A 21761-nucleotide genomic window follows, 5' to 3' on the forward strand; every position below is an offset into this window, starting at 1 on the left:
GAAAAATATGATTCCTTTCTCTGTTAGACCCCCTCGTCGCCAGTGCATCATATGATTGCGTCATTTTGAATTCGCAGGTCACCTTGCTTTTCTTTCTTGAAATTCCCAGTAATGACTGCCTCCTTTGAGTTTTCAGTGCTATGTTTTGGACTATTCGCATGTTCGACAACTAGTGAGCGCTTGTCCTAGTGATTAATACTGTAACAGAGAATGGTCATTCTTTGAGTGACTGCCCCATTATGAGGACACAGAAAATGCTCGTTGGCTTTTTTGAGCATTTAATGGCATAAACCAGATGTGCACACTAATGCCATTTTTAAGTCTTTTGAAATACTTTGTACTGTGCAGAACGTTTCTCTTATCACAAAGTTTGCACAAATTGTGCATCATAAGGTGTGCACCTAATAAATATCAATATTTATTCATTCATTTATTTGATAAGTGCTTGTCTCGTACGGTGTTGAGTACTCTGTACAACAGCTTTGTTTCAGGTTGTTTCGACCCCTATGGAAAGCTTTCGTGTTTCTAGAAAAGCGCCTCTCATTCTTAACTTCTAAGCCATCTTATGTATGGCCTTGAGCTGTGGAAGGCACGTGGCCACCATGGGAATACGGTCACTTGCCACTTTTTGTGAGCCTCTCTGGTTTAGTTACAAGTATTTGAGTTGGTCTCTATGTCCACATTTAAACTGGCAAACAAAGTTTGGTGCCACACTCAGACCCACAGATGTTTCCAATTTCTGGATGCAATGCCATTTACACACAAATATTAGTTAATAGCAACAGTGGCTTTTTACAGGTTAGATTATTTTCTTTATTGGTGCCTCCTGACATCTTACAGGCTGTGCAAATCTCTCTCTTGCAGTGCCCCTCTTGCCCATCTGTCCACATGAAAGTCTTAGAAAAAGTTCAACTTGCATATGCAATGATTATAAAGGTTAACGACCTAAAAAGGTGGACACTATATCTTACACTTGGAAAGGCAGGAAATGCAATTACAGTAGGAAACATGTATTCTGGAAAACTACCAGGGGCCCTGCACTGTCTGTCTACCGGAGGCAGTTTGAGTGTACCTGCAGACCAGGGCATCTGCCTGTGGGAGTCAGGTGTCCTTGCATCCCTTTGTTGAGGACAAAGAGACCCTGTGATGAACACAGGCAGAATCTGCTAGAATTCTTAGCACATGCAGGGGGCTCCCCGCTGCATACATGCACAGGAGTGGCTGAGAGTGCCCAAGTGGTTTGCTGGTTCTTGTAGAGATTGTGCAGAGCAGCGATGCAGAGCGGTCTGATGGAGACACACATCCCAAGGAAATGGCAGGGTGAGATGATTTCTATAGGGTCCTGCGCTATGTGGGTTCCTCCAGTTTATAAGACAGAATCCTCAGGATCTAAAAACCTGATGATAGTAACAGGCTTCCCTGCACCACCAGGAGGCTCATGGGAGAGATTGATAGGGTCTCCTTGGAACACTCCATCCCTGGAGCCACCGGCAAGGAAGTGAGGTACAGGTTCTACAAGAATCCCTTCGTTAGCAGAGCAGTCAACGGGTGAGGGACAGCAGACCCCCCCCCCCTACACAGCTAGCAACCCAGGTGGATGGAAAGTGGTTAGGAGAGGTCTCCACTACTTCCAGACGAAGGGGGCTGCGTAAGACCTCCCACAGCCAAGGATGCTGCATCGCTCTTACAACATGGAGGATAGACTTGCAAAGTTACCGGTTAACCTGTGAGGGTCAGGCGAGGTTATCCCTTGACCTGGCTCTCCAGCTATGGTCCGCTGCCTAGGACAGGTGAGAGAGCTCCTTCAGTCGCACTTGTGAAGGTCAAATGATCCCTTTAAGCCTGCAGAGAGGACTGATGTGCCCAGGTATCCATGTAAACAAGACCAAATCCACTTGAACATCAGTAAAACTGAGAGTCAAGACGATTACTAGGTCCAGGTAAGGGTTAGATCCCCGTGTGGTTGACATAAGTTCCGGAGACATGGACACACAGTTATGGTACAGTACATATGCTGATTTTCCTGAAGTGAGGCCACCTGTGTTGGCACCCTCTGTGATGGGGATCCAATCTATAATAGAGACCTTAGCAGGACACATAGTCACCCATGCATATCATGGACTGGAAGAGCCATATGGAGATACTATTAATTTCACTATGATATTGTTGGTTTATGGGACCAGGACTCCACGCGAGCATACGTAGAGTCTTCCCTGTGCATCGGGCTCAGACACTGTTGTATGGTGCATGCTGGAGACAAAAGGCACCTCTCAGCAAGCAGCCAAGATACAAAACTAGGGTAGGGGACAAGCATGGAGAATAAGGGTCCATACAAAAGCAGCCAAAGTCAGCCAACGAGCCAGCAGTGCTGCCAATTACTATTGAGGCACTGTTTGTAGCACTTTACCCTGTCGAAACAGTGCTTTGATTTAAAGGCACTGCCTTTCTCACAACCTTGTAATTCTGTAATCTACTAGCATCCTAAACATGAATGAATAATATTTTATCTTTTATAGTGCAATAGATGAGCTTGTAGCCCGGTCTCACTTTTTGGGGAAAGAGCAGCTTTAGAGGGAGTGATACTAGGGGATGGTCTTTTGGTGAAGATGGAATACCTTTAAAGGGGGTACATTCATTCACACACAAAGCAGAGACAGAGGAAGTTAAAGGTCGAGCGCTCCTTGACTGGAAACCAATGGAGCTGAGATGTGGTGAGACAGCTTCAGTTTCAAGACATGGCAAGCAAGTTAGCTTTGGGCCCACTGCAGTCTGGTGAAGGTTTCAGGGGTGGCATAGATTTTGTTTCATGAGTCGGGCAGGACTATCCTATTTAGTACATGTGGCACCCGCTGGTGCCCACATACAAGCCGCAGGTAGCACAAGTCATTCTCCATTGCAGAATTAGCCAGTTGAGGGAGGAAGACCAGATCAGCATCAAAGGCGACACCCAATATGTTGACATTCCGCGGTGGCGCACAGGCGCAGTTGGGACATGTAAAAATAGTTCGTTTTTAAATTGTCTTTCTTGCTGTGAGAACAGTTCCTTTAGCCTTGGTAGTCCTCCATTGTGTTTAATGTAATTACTAGAAATATTCATACTGCACAGACCAAGCCATACGCGCAGAGGACAGTTTCCAAGTAATAGATGTATGCATTAAACTAAAGAGAAGGCATGCAGCAGCTCACCACCCCCCACATATCATTATGTGATCCAAAGAGTTAGCAGTATTCTCTTCTAAAGCGCCAAGAGTCCTCTTTGTGATGACCGTGCACTTTACAAGTGCCCCTATTGTTAGATAGGTGGAGGCACTCGTGTATTCCAGTAAAGCTTAGAAAGGGGAATCTTTGGGTTCTTCTGGAAGGAGAACAGGTCAAATATTATTTCTAAGGATAGCACATTCCAAGGTTATGGGTGAGGGTCAGGATTAGGCTTGCTTAGTGGTTTAGATTTTTTTTGTGCTTTTTCAAGAAGTTGGCTACATATGCTCATGGTTTCTCCTGAACTTCCTGCAATGTGTGGTTTGTTGTTCAGGTGCCTTGGTAACCCAAGATGAGGGGCACTGTAGTCTATGCAGGATATTTTGAAGTTCACCTGGCTTCAAGAGGGATCCAATGCAGATCGCCAAGGATGGGTGTGATCTGATCCTATGAGGAGATAGGCTGCTGCAGGGATGAATGGCTTTTAAAGGTGCGAACTAGGAGCAGGGAATGCTAGCTAAGAAGGCAAGGCCACACCCGTATGTGAAAGCACCAATGCTTGAACGATAGATCTGAAGCGTTACTCTTACATGCAGGTAGAAGCTTTGAGGCTATATTTAGTTTCCAGGAATTATATTTCATCTTCAGTCAAGGATTCTCTGAAGGCCAGGTTTGAACATTTCTATGGGTCGCTCAGCGTGTACCAGCTTATGGAGGGGTTTAGGGGGTCGTAGGCTCACGGAGATGAAGCACTTGGGTTCTGTGAGGGCTTTTGAGATGCTGCTTTTGCTCACCAGTGCATCAAACACCAGAAGGATTTGTTGAGCGGTGTGATAAAGGAGGACTCTCATGATAGATGTGCCGGTCTTTCTGAGAAGCAAGCGTAATCCCCTTGAACTTACCTGGAAATCACAGCCTGGATGAAGAATGCAAGACTGGTCCTGAAGTTTTCATAGCTGCACCTTAATGAGCAGAGCTGTGCAGCAAGACATTCCCTTGTACCAGCATGTGCAAATTCAATGATGCACTCTGCAGGTAAACGGCCTATATCGGTCGGTACAAAGCAGCTGATTCAACATCATCAGAGCAATGTGACAGAAGTGCCTTGACTAAGCCAAAGTAAGCAGCCGGAGGAAGGAGGGAGAGCGAGGTTGCAAGTCTTGCAACACCACTCAGAGACAGAATTGCATTTCAGATAAGCCGGCAGCAGCCCAAGTAGGACCAACGTGAGGCAAAACAATGCCAGTGGTGGCTTCAGAGGGCGATACTGCTGTAAGGCGAATCCAATGACTACATGGTCAGGCCATGCTGGTGGCTGGGCCTAGCAACACACGTGACCGCCAGAACGGGGAGACAAGCATGTCTGGGATGCTCAGGTAGGAATGTCAGGGCCATGTGATGCAAAGGTGAGCCCCGCAAGGGTCTCCCCGCCTTCTCCTATCACAGCATGCACAAGCATGGAGGGGCTGGAACTTGGTCAAACCATCTATATCTTACTAATCGCAAACACGGCGAGAGGGAAGAGCTCTTCCTAATACAGCTTACATTGGCCGTAAAAGGCCAGAAGAAGTCTTGTGGGAAGAGCTGTATTTGGGCTTCAAACTTCTCACACTTAATTGCTTCTTACTAAATATATTACTACTCGCAGCCTTTGGGTAGCATCAGACAGCTTACAGAAAACATTTGTCAAAATACTAACTTATTATAATTCAATAAACATATTTACACATTGTAAGTAATAATACCTCTGGTAAAATGACACACCATGAACAATTTGCCCATTCGAAAAGAGTTCAGATAGGGCTTAAAGCAGGCCTCTGCGGCGCAGGAGGGCTTCCAACCCGTTTAGAGGGGCTAAATACCCATGGCTAAATAGAATGTATGAGATATGGGACACTCAAAGGGCCACCCTTCCCATTCAGCAGAGGGCCCCATCATTTGATGATAGGGTTCTGAGTTCAGATACTCATGTGGCCCGAGGAGTATTCTGTCAGCTAAATTATGAATTATTTGCAGATTCATTGCTTTGTTTTGTTTTGAGGTATGGTAAATGCAGCGCTTCACAATAATCCAGGCATGGGCCGACTGTATTAAGTGTAACTGGGACGCAATCATCCAGCTACAAGAGCAGGATCTTCTTAATCCTTTTAAAAGAAGGAACCATGACCTAGCTGCACACTAACTCCAATGTATGGGGCAGTTGCCTAGCTCGCATGGCCATCAGTCGCTAGACAAAAGGACTTTCGGTGACATAGATCCTTCAGCCATCAATAACTCCATCTTATCAGATTTAAGCTTAAACAGCTTTTCCTGCATTCAGCCTGCAACCAAGGACATATGCTTTACATCTAGCTTCATTCAAGTCACACTCTCCATCCAGACCAAGGATCATCCGTGTACCATACAACCGCCATATTGAAAGAGTGTGTCAACTTAATAAGCAACAAAAACCAGTCCAGTGCTCTGTTACACTAACCTTTTGCACTCGTCACTTTTACCGAGAAATGTTGTGCTCCGACCATGGCAACAGCCACCAATGCTATAGCAGCAAAAGGGCCCAGAGTTGTGAGTGGCCCACTTCACTCTCAAATTTAGCAACATTTCCATATCCAACAGAGGGCAAGTGGGGCATTGTCTTTACCTGCATTAGGACTCAGGGCACCCTTACTGCACTACTAGCGTAGACTACCTACTGTCCAGCACTCTCTTACCCTTTGAACTCTACCATTTGACCCAGTGTCATTTGACGGTCTTTGGAGGCCCTGCGCAAGACTTATTTTAGGGGCCCCTGTATCGGACACATTCGAACTTTATTACCCATTGCCTGATAATCAATGCCCCCTTGATTCCATCAATATGAAGTAAAATGTTAAACTTTAATAGGGTCTAGTCTGGGACCTGTAAAATCCTTAAGATGACACGTGGTAGAAAGACTGAGCCAATGGTAGAAGTGGACAGAGAGAGAGCGAGAAAGGGAATAGACCGAGATCAATTAGAGAAAGTTAATTTTTCCAGGGGCCTGCCTTAAAACTTCTCTGATTAGGAGGACATTTGTACTGCCCTCTATCACTGTTACGTCCATCTGTCCTGGATTCTACCAATCTATCCTTCATTTATTCACGGCTCTCGAAACCTAATCCCGGGTGTCTATCTCTGAGATTTCCATTTGTCCTGCAGTCTAGCAACTCTCACCTTCATCTGATTTTGGCTCTAGCCCTCTGACCTCCATGTGTCCTGTGCTCTAGCACTCTGGCCTCTTATTGTCTTGTATTCTCACGCTTATGTCCATCTGTCCTTTGCTACAGCACTCTGACCTCCATCTCTCCCTAACTTGTGCTCTTACGTCTATCTGTCCTGGGCTCTAGCACTCTGATCTCCATCTCTCCCTAACTTGTGCTCTTACGTCTATCTGTCCTGGGCTCTAGCACTCTGACCTCCATCTCTCCCTAACTTGTGCTCTTACGTCTATCTGTCCTTGGCTCTTGCACTTTGACCTCCATATGTCCTGTGCTCTAGTACTCTGACCTATATATGGCCTGTATTCTCACTGTTACGTCCATCTGTCCTAGGCTCCAGCATTCTGTCCTCCACTAGTTGTGTGCTCTATCACTCCAGCCTTTATGTTTGCCTCTATGAATCTGGTCCCAATCTGCCATGTGCTCTCACCAATGGTCTAAGTGAAAAATACCAGAAAAGAATTTGCCATTGAAAAGGAGTGTGGAGAAGGCTGGCGGCTCTGATAAAGATGCACTTGTTGCCAATGAAAGATAAGATATGAGTTTAAAGTACTGCGTCTTGCCCACCAGGGTCTCTGGAACAAGGATCTTCATTCTTTGAAAGCCTTCTTTCCTACGAAGACTTCTGCTGAACACTTAGACACACAAATAAGGGCACTAGAGACACTTAAGCCAAATTCCAAAAAGGTGTGTTCAGGTTTATAAAGCTTCCATCGCAAATAGCTTAGATGTGAAACCAATTCCAGAAGATGCCATGTGAGGGAGATCATTAGAGGGTAAGGAAACTTGTCACTGCAGTGCTTTTGACAGAGATATTGAATATTCTCTAAGGCAACATTACTTTTACCATCCTTGTGCAGCGCTTTGAGAGGCCCGTACCTTAAAGGTATTTTTTGAATGCATTACTGAGCATATAGCTAAAAGTCTATATGTGAGGTTACATACGCTATTAAGAGATTTGTGTACGTTTCGGCTGAATGTACTCCAGTCGCCTTCATCTTCACTTTTCTTACCAGTCTGTTCAAACCTATTTTATACTAATGTATCAGGTCCAAAAGCCAGCAAAACCTCTGCCAGGGCCAGGCGATTTAAACAGTAGTGCAGTACTCAACATACTAAGAAGTAAGGTCCCAATAGACTATTCGTGTGTTAAATCTGAGATTAACTTTTTCTGTAACATCTGCAATGTGACAAGAAGATATTGTCACACTGCGACGGATATGCTAATCTGCTGCTGTGTAAAAATACCCGCTTGGTGGGATTCACAAAAATCCTTTCTTTGAGTGGCACTGTTCGCAATTAAAAATATTATTTGTTTGTGTGAGTGGCAACATAACTACATATGTGAGCCAGTTGGGGCAAAGTAGATTCCCCGTTTTATTCTGCCCACACTGAGATGCTAATTGCACGTGGCGAGCATCTGGCAGGGGGTTGGAAGGGAGTTGTCCACCTTATGCTCTCTGCAGCCAATTTTTCAACTGCAGCAAAATACCCCTGACCCTTAACAGCAGTACAGAGAACTCCCTTTTATCATAATAAGGATGACAGAAGTACTCCACTATCAATGGTCTGGGTCTGGTAAAAATAAAACAAAAAAATACACGTATATCCACAACAAAACATAATGCAGTGCTGGTTCATAAATCCAATACACACAAAACTGACTTTTTTGTAAGTGCGATACCATCTACACAGGTGTCCACCCAGCTCCACCCCAATGCACACATGGTTCTCTACCTCCCTCTACCAACTTTTCTTTTAGGTGCCAACAGAATACCTATGGACCAGCTACCCAAAACAAACCACTATGGATTATACATGGAGATCAAAACTCAATGTTATGGCAAGAATAAGAGAATGCACCTGCCCCCCCTCCCCACACACACACATATCCTAAAAATGTGCAGAAATAAGCAACTCCAATACAGCTGTATCCCTATATATTGTTTTCAGCCTAAATAAAGCCATAGGACAGCAAACAGCGGTGCACACATTTCATCATGGAAGGCTCACTAAATCACAGGACTGGTGACCCTCTGAAATAAGGAGTGAACCTTTAGTCCAGAAACTTTCAAATAAAATATTATGCTGGATTTATGATGGGGTAACGTAGCACTGAGCTGACCTATCAAAATGTCTGAAAATTCTGCAAGCTACAAGCAGCGTTTATAGTTGAGGAACTATTCAATAACTAGGCGTGGAAGTGCTTTCCACAGACAGCCATAGCTCCGAACCGCTTTCAATAACATATTGTGAGGACAAGCAGAACCAAGGGATACAACAGAAAAACCAATAAAGTGAAATAGGAATCTCCATCAAATTGCTCTTTTGTCTTAAGCTTTTGCTTTACTATTTTTTCAGCTCTGAATTAAGAGCGCTTCTTGGTTAACACTGTCTGTGTGACTCATTCTTATAGGACTTGCATGGATATCTTCTACTGTAAGACAACGTAAGACATTCTTTAAATAGAATATTTTCTTCTAAGTCCCAAAAGATCACCTTAGTCAACTATATGTCATTTAAGAGAATTGTAGCTAGCCTGATGTTGGAAGGTCTTAATCAAATGGAACTACCCGACGCAGGGTGTATGTTTCTTCATATTCAAGAGCAATCCCTGAAGTTGCCTTTAGTCAATTGATGCAAGGAAAACCTATTCATGTATCAGGACAGATTAAACTTTGGATTATCCTTGTTGAGTATGGTTTTGTTATCAAATAGTCGCACAGACAAGCCTTCACCTTACCAAAACTCCTGTTAAAGCTTAAAAACTGCCCCAGTCCTCGCATTGAGAATGTGTTTTATATTTGTAGCAAAGTGTGGCATACATAAAGACCTATGAGAAGAGAGTTCTCAACCATTTAAGAGTTTGTTTTCATGGGTAGCCATGCAAACAAGAATTGTTAACACATGTCAATTTCAAACCCATAAACTTGACACTAGGTGGGCAGAGTGATCGTTTCTCAAGCCGTACAATATTGGAATATCACTCTGCTAGTGACGTGTCATCTACAGACCAAAGATAATGAAATGTAGAGTGAGTGGGCTGTGCTAAACCTGCCTCCCAAATAAGAAACTGCAAGTTTCCTCAGCAATCCATGCAGCTTCTGTCTCCTATAATTTCTGCATGAATCCTAGGAGTAATTGTTAATATTCATAAAATAATTCCTCAATGAAGCATTTGCCCCAATTAGTTAGCGTTGAGTTGAACAGTGAAGTCTCCTATTACCATAAACACATTAAGAGAGAACTTTCAAAGCACAGACTAAACATCCCCATAACGTGTTCCTAGAAATGTGCCTACGGTCAAAAGACTCACATAAAAAACATTACTAGGGGAGCTTAGGCTCAAAACATATTTTTTTGCCAAAGATGTCTTGGCTTCCAAGAAATCAGAGAATGCATAAATAAGATAACTTGGCCAAGATCACATCCATCCTGCGCCTAAGGTAACTTTAACGTTGTGCCATCCTGCAAAGGCTAGACATGACCAGCCAACAGCACAAGAGAGCCCGAGTACAACAACTGACTCATGGGAACATCAAACTGAGCACAGGATGGACAGGCGAGGATCCTTACCAGCGGAGCTGAGCAGGACACTGTAGTCGGCCCCTCTTTGTACCTCGACGCCCTCGCTCTGTGCCTCCTTCTCTGCCTCCTCGTAGCGGTTCCAGTTGGGCACGATCTTTCTCCGGGAGAAGCTGTAGCCTCCGGATTCTTCCTCTTCACCTTCTTCATCTCTGGTTTCTGGATCATTCTGATCGACCTGCAAAACATTCATCGTTGTGAAAGACCAATACGCAACAAGCCATGGACACCAATATAACTTTACAGATAATCTGTGCCAACTATTAAAAATATATAGTTGAATCATCACAGAGTTAATTATCTAACCCAGTTACACCTTATTTTTGTTTGCGGACTATTTCTAAAGGATTTTCTAGTTTTGTAGCAAGCAAAATATACTAAAATCTCCTCACAGTAACCTGCTGCCTCCTTGAACTGAAACTCATATTAGTCCATATGAATCAGCTGGCCTTGTAGAGATGCTCTCAAAGTATGCATAAGGTTTTAGTGTCATAAATATTTTTACCACTCTTTTAAAGAATAAGTATGTTACTAAAAGACTAGAACATACTATTAGCTCGACCTTTTAACGTTAGACCCTTTGATCACAAGGGGCAATAGACCTGCACATAACCTGGATATATTATCTACCTTTGGGCCATTTGTATCTACGGAGTAGATTGGTGGAACGAGTGTCAGGCAGGTTAGTAGCTAATCTGTCAGGATAGTAAGCAGGCTAGTAAAAAGATTGGTAGGCAGGCAATTTGAGAGGCAGGCGGGTTTAGGAGGTAGAGTACCAGGATAGCAAGCAAGCAAGCAGGCAATCAGGTTGACCGGCTGGGGAAAGGTTGGTAATCCCATTGGTAGTTAGACTGGCAGACTGATAGGGGGCGGGCTAGTATGTAAATTGGCAGAACGGTAAGCAGACAGGGAGGATGGTGGACAGGCAAGTTGGAGGTTTTAGGCAGGTAGTTAGATAGACAGATTGGCAGGTTGGTAGTGAAGTTGGTAGGAGTTTGGGTATGTTGACAAGCATGCAACCTGATAGGTAGTTTGGAAGACAGGCCAGAAGATAGAAAGATTGGAGTTTTACAGACAGGTCAGCAAGTTAGAAGGGAGCTGGATGTGGAAAATGACAAACATCTGAAAGAGAATATGGTTTAGGGCATCACTCCTTGCATGAATGAATGAAATTGGGTCTTATAAAGCGCGAACTTAGCCCAAGGGCATCAAGGCGCTAAAGCGGACTGTACATAAGGAAGGCAGAGAAAATTAAGCTGCAAACTGAGTAAAGAGCCACGTCTTCAAAGCCTTACGAAAAAGTAGATGAGAGGAGAGGCCTGTAAGATCCTGAGGAAGGGAGTTCCAAAGTTTGGAAGCAGCTGAAGAAAAAGATCGACCTCCCCATCTGACCGCACGAAACCGTGGCACTATAAGCACATTTTTATCCGCCGACCTAAGGTTCCTGGGAGGAGTATAGCGATGTAAAAGAGTTTTAATACCCTCTGGGCCAAACCCAAAAAGAGCCTTATGAACTAAACATAAGTTTTTAAAACAAATCCTATGGTCAATAGGAAGCCAATGCAGCCTCACAAAAAAGGGGGTGATGGAGTGAAACTTAGGTAGGTTCATCACAAGCCTGGCTCCTGCGTTCTGAGCCAGTTGCAACCGTTGGATCAGACCTCTGTTAACGTTATGTTATGTTATGTTATAACGTTTTATTGAGCGCGAACAGCTGCCCCAGCAACGAGGCGTCCCGGCGCTAAACTATAACAAAACCAAGAGGGGGAGATGAAACGGAGAGGCAATAAGAAATTAGGATGGGGAAAAAAGAAGTGTTTTGATCGATTTGCGGAAGGCGAGCAGATTAGTTATGGAACGAATGTGAGATGGGAGGGAGTTCCAGAGCCTTGCCCCCAGGACTCTGAAAGAGCGACCGCCCATTCTGCTTAGCCTTATACGTGGGGTAACAACCAAGTTTTGACCCAAGGAGCGTAGGGCCCGCTGAGGGATGTAGGGCTCTAGGAGAGGACGCAAGAGACCAGGACAGTCAGTCTTGAGAATTTTGAAGACCGTAGTGAGGGCTTTAAACTGGACGCGGGCTTCTATGCGTAGCCAATGTAGTTTCTGGATGGTGTTTCTTGCGGAACACCTTCGGGGGAGGCCTACAACTGCCCTGGCGGCAGAGTTTTGAATACGTTGAAGCCGCATCATCTCAGCTTTATTAAGGCCGAGGAAAAGGACATTGGCGTAGTCCAGTCGAGCCAAGATGGTGGATTGGACTATAAGTTGACGCGTATGGCGATCAAAAAAGCCAAGAATAGGATGAAGGTTCCTCAACAGGCCCACACAAGTGGCAGCCAGGTTCTTAGTGTGGGTCTGGAAGGTAAGGGATGCATCCACCCAGACACCAAGGTTTTTTACCACAGTTTTAGGGGGGGGGGTCGGGCCCAATGCGGATGGCCACCAGTGATCAGTCCAGTAGTCAGGGTTTTTGCCCAAGAGCAACACCTCTGTTTTGCCAGCGTTCAGCTGGAGGCAATTGTGTGACATCCAGCGAGCGACTGCCTCTAGCCCGTTCTTAAATTTCGCCGCTGAGATCGAGGGGCCCTCAGTCAGGGAAATGACCAGCTGGGTGTCGTCGGCGTACGACACTAGTGTCAGGTCCCATTCTTTTGCTATTTCGGCGAGAGGCTGTACATAAAGATTGAATAGGGACGGGCTGAGCGCCGAACCCTGGGGGACGCCTTGCTCTATAGGGTGAGGCTCTGATATAAACGGGGGGGCAGAGACCCGGAAGGACCTGTCAGTTAAAAATGAACGGAACCACTCTAATGCAAGGTCTTTAATACCAATGGCTTCGAGACGTTTTAATAAGATGGAGTGGGAGACCGTATCAAAGGCTGCGCTGAGATCGAGTAAAATCAGCGCAGCACTTTGACCGGCATCCAAAATGTTCCGTAAGCTTTCAATAGTGGTCAGCAGGGCGGATTCGGTGCTGAATCCTGGCCTAAAGCCATTTTGTGAGGGGTCTAGAATTTGGTATTGCGTCATGTAGTTGGTTAAGACCTTGTTCACATGGGCTTCAGCCAATTTGGAAACCCATGGAAGCAATGAAATTGGTCTGAAGTTTCCTGGTTGTAATGGGTCTAGGTTAGGTTTTTTTATAATTGGAGAGACCCAGGCCTGCTTCCAACACGTGGGAACCACTGCTGAGGAGAAAGATAGATTAAGTAGGGTAATCAACGAAGGAAGGAAGAAATCGAGAGATTCTAGATATTTGGCGGGTCTCATGGCGTCTGTGGGCGAGCCGGATTTGACTTTGGCGCACAGTTGGGCGAGTTCGTCAGAAGTTAAGCTGGGGATAAGAGACAGACTGGGACTATCTGACGAAGGCTCACGTGGTTTGAAGGTATAAAGGGCATTGCAGTAATCCAATCTGGATGTCACAAGTACAGCCATAGCCTGTTTACGGGAATCAAGTGAAAGATAAGGTGACATTTTCTTTAACATTCTGATGATCCTGAAACAGGTGGAAACTGTCCTGCTCACCTGCCGGCTCATGGTGAGAGAGTTATCCACAAAAATACCAAGATTTTTTCCAAGTGAGACAGGGCAGGGACATGCACCAAGTGAGTCGGGCCACCAATCCCTGGACCAAATATCAGCACTGCTACCAAAAACCAAGACCTCAGTCTTCGCCCCATTTAATTTCAGAAATTTGGAGCTCATTCATAATGCAACTGCTTCCTTACAGAGCCTAAAGTTGGAAGACGCATCTATGGAGATATTAGTAATTGATACCATAATTTGCGTATCATCTGCATAAGATAGAACCTCCAAGCCAAATGATCTTACGACTTTGGCGAGCGGGGCCACATAGATGTAAAAAACGTTGGGCTTAAAGAAGAGCCCTGAGGCACACCACACACCATAGTCTTGGGAGCAGAAAAAAAGGTCCAAGGTTCACCATCTGAGTCCGATCATTCAAAAAGGAGGCAAGAAGTTCCAACGCAGAGCCCCCGATCCCTATCTCCCTGAGGCGCTCTACCTCTTCCTTCAAGCAATCAGACTTATGACCATACTTTCTAGTGTAGATCTTTCAAAAGTGAGCCTAATGTGCAGTCCGCATTGCAGCTGCTGGAAATTTACAACCACTACCATGACAGGACAATGCCATTCAGCATTATGTAGGCTGACATTAATTCATACAAGCATACCCTGGGTGCACAAGTGTAAGTGTAGTTTGGCCCGGGGAAATAGTCTGATTGATACAGCAATAAGACATGGTGGCCAATCAGAGGATGCCATTACTACAGGTTGGTGTAGAGCAGAGCCATAGTCCATCTCAACATGAAACACACTAGAACAACACAGCACTTTGAGTGCCAGGCCTGAAACGACCCTTCCAACATGTCCTAGCAAACAAGGTCCAAAGACATCTCTGTTCACACCTGAAACAAGCGGAATACGAGTTTGGGAGTGTGTGATGGTGTGGGAGTGTATGATGGTGTGGGAGTGATGGTGTGCATGTGTGTGATGGTGTGTGTGTGTGTGTGAAGGATGGTGCGTGTGTGGGGGGGAAGGGTGGTGTACGTGTGGAGGGGATGGTGTGTGTGTATGAGATGGTGAGTGAAATGGAATTTGAGATGGTGTTTGTGATGTGTGTGAGATTATGTGATGGTGTGTGTGAGAAAGAGTTGGTGTGTGTGTGAGAGAGATGGTGTGTGTGAGAGAGAGAGATGGTGTGTGTGTGTGAGAGAAGGGGTGTGTGTGTGATGGTGTTAGGAGGCTAGGGCAGTGTTCTCTACCAATGTTCTTTCCAGTTCAACTTCTCCCTCTAACCTCAACACTGTGTTACCTCTCTCTCACTCATTTTAGCTAGCTTTAATCCACCATTTTTCACTGGCATCTTTCTCTTTTACATATACCGCCACTATTCCTTAAGAAATCTGCACTTGGCACATACTCTCCCATTAACTTCCATCCAATTTTTCTTTTTCCTGCTGCCTCCAAAGCAGTCAAGTCAAGGATTTATAATACATTTTCTGGCTATCACCATTGATGCCCCTTCCTCGGTCACCAATTTGCAAGTATCCATCTGGCATTGTAAGATATTCTATCTTTTTATTCTCCAAGACCTATGGGCAGCGTTCAGTACTCCGTCCTCACCAGAAATTATTTTGGGTTTTTGCAGGCTCTCGGTTCTTCTCATTCCTCTCCACCAGCACCTACTTTGCGTCGCCTGCTGATCCACCTCCTTCTCATCATGATGTTCACCTGGGGCCTGTCCTTGGTCCACTCATATTTCCAATATTCACAAACACTTTCCTTCTAGTGAGCATGTGATCTTTCAAGCACTTCCATTGGGACAACTCCCAGATCTTTGTTTTTCTCTTCCTTTCGCTCTCTGCTCCACAATACCATATCCACATGTTGTTCAGCCCTTCATTATATATGCTTCACCCCCAGACTTTAAATTAAACAAACCAAAATTCCATTCTTCAATGGTCCATTCCTTCATGCATACCTTCCTCCCACCTCCACAATACCTGGTACCCCTCCTCTTCAACGCTCAACCTCTGCCAGTAAACTATGTGCCAGCTTGAAATCTTCTCTCATGCACTCTATTCACATTTTGACAATGACACACACCTGAAACAAAAACTCATCTTGAATCCTGGTATTTTAAAAAATCTGCATATGTCTTTAACTCCTTCCAGGCTGTTCCCATGAAACTCTTCAACTGGCCATTAATTCAGCACTTTGTCTCCTTTCTAAGCCAGTAATGACCTCTCACAAGTCCCCTGTGTTTTCCTCTCTCTCTGCTCACTGTCTCTTCCAGTTCATCTCCAGATCTGCTTCTTTCAAATCTTTCTGAATTTCATTCAGGAGTTTTCCCCTATGTACTGACCTCTCTTTTCAGGTTGTATGTCCCTCCTCACCAATCCTCATTCTGCATCCAAGATCTTGTCGCCCCAGAGCATACTCGTTTCCGCTCATTTCCTCTTCTCGCCTTCTTACTTAAAATTTGGACCGCTCCATCACAGTCTGTTCGTGCCGCCTCCTCGCTGTCCTAATTTCGCCTCTGTTCTCAAAAACCTTGGCTTGCTTTCGTTTCCATAACTCACTTTCATCCTGATGCCAATGAAATTGTTTTTAGTTCAGGATTTCTACCATATTCTCTTGTCATTGTGAATATTGCTTAGCCAAAAGTGGATTAAGCATCCAATGAAATGAAATTAATTTTTAAGGTAAGCTGGACCACTGTGAACCCCGCTAGAAGGGATTCCGGTTGTAACACCCGCCGCACAGGATTAAATCATCACTATACAGATCTTTTTCAGAATTGAATTCATTTTACAGGTTTCTCTAGGTCGAACCCTAGGCAGTTCGGGCATCAGTGGATAAAGTAGTAAAGTATTAGTGGGAGAAACTGGAAGCGGTCCAGAGAAGGAGTTTTCTAAATGTCTCTCTCTGTGCATAGTTTGTAATAAGTAAAAAAAAGGTAAATAAATATTAATAGTAAATTAATGCAAGAGCCCATTTGATTTCTAAAAAACAAAGAAACTTCACAAATATTCACACAAAAGAGCAGTGTTAATTACACATTCTACAGCCCAAATACCGTGATGGCACAAACAAGAATAATCAAACTTTTCTATAACAGCAATTTTACACATTGGGACAAACGGTTTCATATTCATGGGGGTTGAGAGGGGTCAATCCTATAGTCATCTTCAAACCGTCTAGGAGACCTATCTTACCTCTCCTGTAAGTGGGCTGTCACAGTTCATCGTCTTTCTACCTTTTTCACTGTTTTCCTATGTCCCTCTTCCTCAGTTTCTGTTTTTCTTTTCATTTGGTTCTATCACGCTCGCTGGTTCTCTTGCATCTCTGCTTTCTACCCTTATCAATGTTTTCCTGTGTCTCTCTTCCTTACTTTCTGTTTTTTATTTTCTTTTGATTCTAGATTAAATTCTAAAGATGAAAAGTAAACGCCAGACCACAAAAATTAGTTCTGGTGACCACCACCTGCAAATACCTGCGCAAATTAAGTACTTGTCTTAGTACAGTCAGGAATAGGGAGTTTCTCAGAACTAAAGAAAGCAGAAAATGAACTCAGAACCGACCGAAATGGTGTTCCAAAAACGTTTGAAATAATGCAGTGGTCTGGACTCTACAAACCTTTAAAAAAACAAGATTAATAGGGTGACAGACACCATCGGAACACACGCTAACAAATCACAGATGCACAAATATCATATGTCTGGAATGGAATCTTGTGCAATAATTATAATTTAAAAAAACTTTTATTGCAATCACATGCCACAAAAAGAAAAGGAAAAAAATGCTGCCACGGTATACTTACAAAAAGAACTACACAAAAAAAATACCATTGGATATATTTTTTATAACATGGCATGGATACTTCCTAGCAGGCATGTGTACATAAATAGGTATAGAATCCTTTTTAGTTTTACACCACATCACAGAAAAATATGGGTCCGACTTATTAAAAAAAAAAGGCGCTAATGGCTTTGAATGACTGTAACCTGAAGATACAGTTTAAACATACACGGATTACTACAAAAAAATGATAAAGAATGGAAAGGAAAAAAGCTAGCGATATGCCCCCAGCCCTGGTACTGAAGTGCACTCCATTTTAAGCTGAGGAGCACGTGAGCTGGAAAAATGTCATCAGCCCACGTGCTCATCCCAGTGCCAGAGGAGTGATGGTTACTCCCCCATGCTGTGATGGGCAGACGCAAAATGTGAATGACAGCTGAAGAGACCAGTGAATGTCAGTACCCACGCTATCCTGCTGGTATACGTTTTTTGAGCACGAATCCTGAAGATCCTGAATAACTGCATTCCCCTGATGAAGGGACCCTGTCCCGAAATGCATTGGGATTTGGCATTTTGAATGTTTTGCGATGTACCACATACTGAATATCGTTTAAATATCACCTGCGTCCATATGAGATAAATATAGGACCTTGGCTGTGCATTCTACGACTTTGCTGCTGGAGGAAACGCTGCCGGGGTGTTTGCTGTTTGACACTTGTTTGCCTTCCCGACCCACGCCTCGCGGCCCCCGCTCCGCAGGCGCCGCTCGTGGTACCTGCACCTGTGTCTGATTAACTGCAGGGGGTCCTGCCACTGTCTCCATCAGCTTTCGGGACTGCGAGGACCAGCAGGCGCAGCGCTTCTCAACTCGCCGCAGCTGGTCCTCTTCCCGCCCCTCCCGCCTGGATTTGAAAACTGCGGGCTGGGGGAAATTTTGCGCTGTGCATTCTACGACTTTGCTGCTGGAGGAAACGCTGCCGGGGTGTTTGCTGTTTGACACTTGTTTGCCTTCCCGACCCACGCCTCGCGGCCCCCGCTCCGCGGGCGCCGCTCGTGGTACCTGCACCTGTGTCTGATTAACTGCAGGGGGTCCTGCCACTGTCTCCATCAGCTTTCGGGACTGCGAGGACCAGCAGGCGCAGCGCTTCTCAACTCGCCGCAGCTGGTCCTCTTCCCGCCCCTCCCGCCTGGATTTGAAAACTGCGGGCTGGGGGAAATTTTGCGCTGTGCATTCTACGACTTTGCTGCTGGAGGAAACGCTGCCGGGGTGTTTGCTGTTTGACACTTGTTTGCCTTCCCGACCCACGCCTCGCGGCCCCCGCTCCGCGGGCGCCGCTCGTGGTACCTGCACCTGTGTCTGATTAACTGCAGGGGGTCCTGCCACTGTCTCCATCAGCTTTCGGGACTGTGAGGACCAGCAGGCGCAGCGCTTCTCAACTCGCCGCAGCTGGTCCTCTTCCCGCCCCTCCCGCCTGGATTTGAAAACTGCGGGCTGGGGGAAATTTTGCGCTGTGCATTCTACGACTTTGCTGCTGGAGGAAACGCTGCCGGGGCTTTGCTGTTTGACACTTGTTTGCCTTCCCGACCCACGCCTCGCGCCCCCCGCTCCGCGGGCGCCGCTCGTGGTACCTGCACCTGTGTCTGATTAACTGCAGGGGGTCCTGCCACTGTCTCCATCAGCTTTCGGGACTGCGAGGACCAGCAGGCGCAGCGCTTCTCAACTCGCCGCAGCTGGTCCTCTTCCCGCCCCTCCCGCTATTTAGTAGCAGCTACTGACGCGCTAGCGGGACGCGCGCGGAGCAAAGCGCGGAGCTAAGCCCGGGCAAAGGGCGGGCCCTCTGTGGCCCTCAGTGGCCGAGGTAGGCTGGGCTGGGCCCTGTTACTTACATGGACTGAGTTATTTTAACTGTGTTTTCCTCGAGACTTACTGATATCCGCTGGACGGTCCGAGGAAGATTTACTTATTGATACTGTTTTGTCACTTCATTGAACTGTTCATTTTGTCGGTCATTATTGGATCTTCAGGACTATATGTTTTATTTTGGAATACAATCTTAATATTTTATATTAATTTTTCTGGAAGTTAATATTTTTGTATAACTATTTTGTGAGTTACACTCTCAAAAGATGTTTAAAAAATTGCGTTCAGGGAGGGAAGTTGGAGGCATATTAGCCTCACAAAAAGAGCCTGTCCGCATAAGAAATAAATCTGTTAACAACCCCCCATTGAAGGGTCAATGCCAACTATTTGATCTCTGGGATTTGCCGACCCTTAAGAACGCTAATTTGTCTATGAATAAAGCCACCGGTGTTAAGGTCCAGGAGGTCCATACCTCTGCCCTTATGTCTCCCCCGCCCACTTTGGTGCTGCCTTCTGTACCACAATCTGTATTAGTGGTGTCCTCTCCTCTAGTTAACTTTGAAGGGAAGGGAGAAAGCAAGGTTGATCTTGTGGGACCTGAAGGAGATTCTACGATTCATCCACTGCTGTCTTATACTCCGCAGATTGACAGGTCGGGTGGCGGTTCGCTTTCATTATCCACCAACCCTGAACTCTGTGGTCGATGTGTAAATATAGCTAAAGTGGAAACTCAGGCCCCCTGTAGATCCTCGGGTGGTGCGACCCCTTCTGGGCTTACGCTGTATAGTAGTACCCCCTCCTTAAATGATCAGGACACGTCTAACCTGTTAGATGCTTCTGGGTCTTTGGGTCTTAATCTATCGGGTATATGCCACCCTCAGGAGGCGTGTGAAAAACCTATCTCTGAATCCATGATTGCCCTGGAACAATTATTATCCTCGATATTAGCCCTATGGGGAAATTTGTTGGCAGCTTAGATTGCATCTTGGATTCAGTTACCCAAATTTTGAAGGCTCTGCTACAAAAATCAACTGATATGAGAGGTGTCCTTCCCCCCACGACGGAACATAGCTTGCAAGTGGGAGAAACAAATGTCCGTGCAGAAGTCGCTAATACGAAGGATGTGGCGACATCCCCCCAATTACATACTGTAGCTATCCCCTTAACTGCAGTGCCGAACTGCATTAAGAACTCAGTCTTAGAGATTGAGGAAGAAAATACATCTATTTTTGGCCTTAATGGGGTTCAAGACCTATTTCCCATCTTTACGTCTGAGAATAGAAAAGACGTGAATGATTCTAAACCTGTGGTAAAGAAAAAAATCGGCAAACATGGAAACAATAAAGGAAATAAAAAGAAACCAATTCGCAAATATAGGAAGAAAAGGCAGCGTCGAATAATCTTTCAAAATTGTTCGGCCGAAGTGGAGAATGAAGTAGATGATTTGGAATTCTGCTCATTATCCGCAAAGGCGGATGTTGAGTTGAACTCCTTTATTCCTTCACCTTCAAATGGTGAATGCGAACCGGGTCCCTTAACATCTCAGGAGGTTTTGTTACGAGTAGGGGGTCACTTGCCAAGTCAGTCTCTACCGCCTGTGAGTGGAGACCCAAGTTATTTTCCATCTGGGCCTCTTAATCCTTTGGCGCCTCCTTTTTCCATAGCTCTAGAGACTGATGACGGCCTTATAGTGGATTACCCCCAAATTACATCAAAAGCTCCAGTGGACACCCTTGTCTTGGACTTTTTACCTCTATTTGATGTGGACCTTCCCTTAAACAGAGCCTGGTTACTTAAGCGCTTTAGTGAGAGTGAAAGCCTCCACCATATCCAAACCAGGGATATTGAGCTGGTTACCCTGTTTGGTGAAGTCAAGGTCTCTAGTATAAGGGTTAAATTTTATTCACCTATTATTGTAAACCTGATACTGCAGCAAGCTGAGATCTTCCAACGCACAGGTATCGATATTCTTCCGATCTTTAACCTGGGCAACATTAAGTACTCCTCTGGGGAGACATTTGGAGGAGATAGGATTAAGGGGGTAGCCTCTTCCCTTGGGGATCTGAAGATTCGGGTCTCTAAGGGAAAACGTTCGGTCTTGCAAGCAAAACCACCCCCGTTAACGCAGATTTCCTCTCATATAGAGGATAACGATCGGTGGAACTGGCTGCACGGAGCCTTAACTACAAAAATTAAAGACAACCCTAGGCTGTTTCAGCATCTTTAACACCCCGCTGAAAATTATTTCTTGGAATGCGTCAGGGATCCATAGCAGCCCAGAGAAATTTGATTTCCTTTTCTCATTAGGAGCTAACGTGATTTGTTTACAGGAAACTTGGTGTGTCAATATGTTGAATGTTCCTAAAGATTTTTATGTCTTGGAAGTGCCTGCTGCCCCTTCCAAGAAAGGACACGCCAGGGGGGGAATCGCCTGTTTATTATCTAATAAATTGCAATGGAGATTCTCCCATCATATCGATTCCAGTAAACTCTTCCATGCTATAACTATTGAAAATTTGTTTAATGTTGGCATTAAGGCCCCTATCGTGATT

At 45.2% G+C, this 21761-nt stretch overlaps 1 protein-coding gene across 1 annotated transcript in view; it reads right to left on the bottom strand.

Moving 5' to 3' along the window:
- Positions 1-21761, bottom strand: part of AVEN (apoptosis and caspase activation inhibitor) — a 959958-nt gene that overhangs the window by 881004 nt on the left and 57193 nt on the right. The window contains exon 2 of the mRNA XM_078659451.1: positions 10011-10197. Coding sequence (XP_078515577.1) covers positions 10011-10197 — 187 coding nt within the window. The remainder of the gene's footprint in view (positions 1-10010; positions 10198-21761) is intronic.

The sequence above is a fragment of the Lissotriton helveticus genome, chromosome 9 (genome assembly GCF_964261635.1).
Source record: "Lissotriton helveticus chromosome 9, aLisHel1.1, whole genome shotgun sequence".
Lineage (NCBI taxonomy): Eukaryota > Metazoa > Chordata > Amphibia > Caudata > Salamandridae > Lissotriton > Lissotriton helveticus.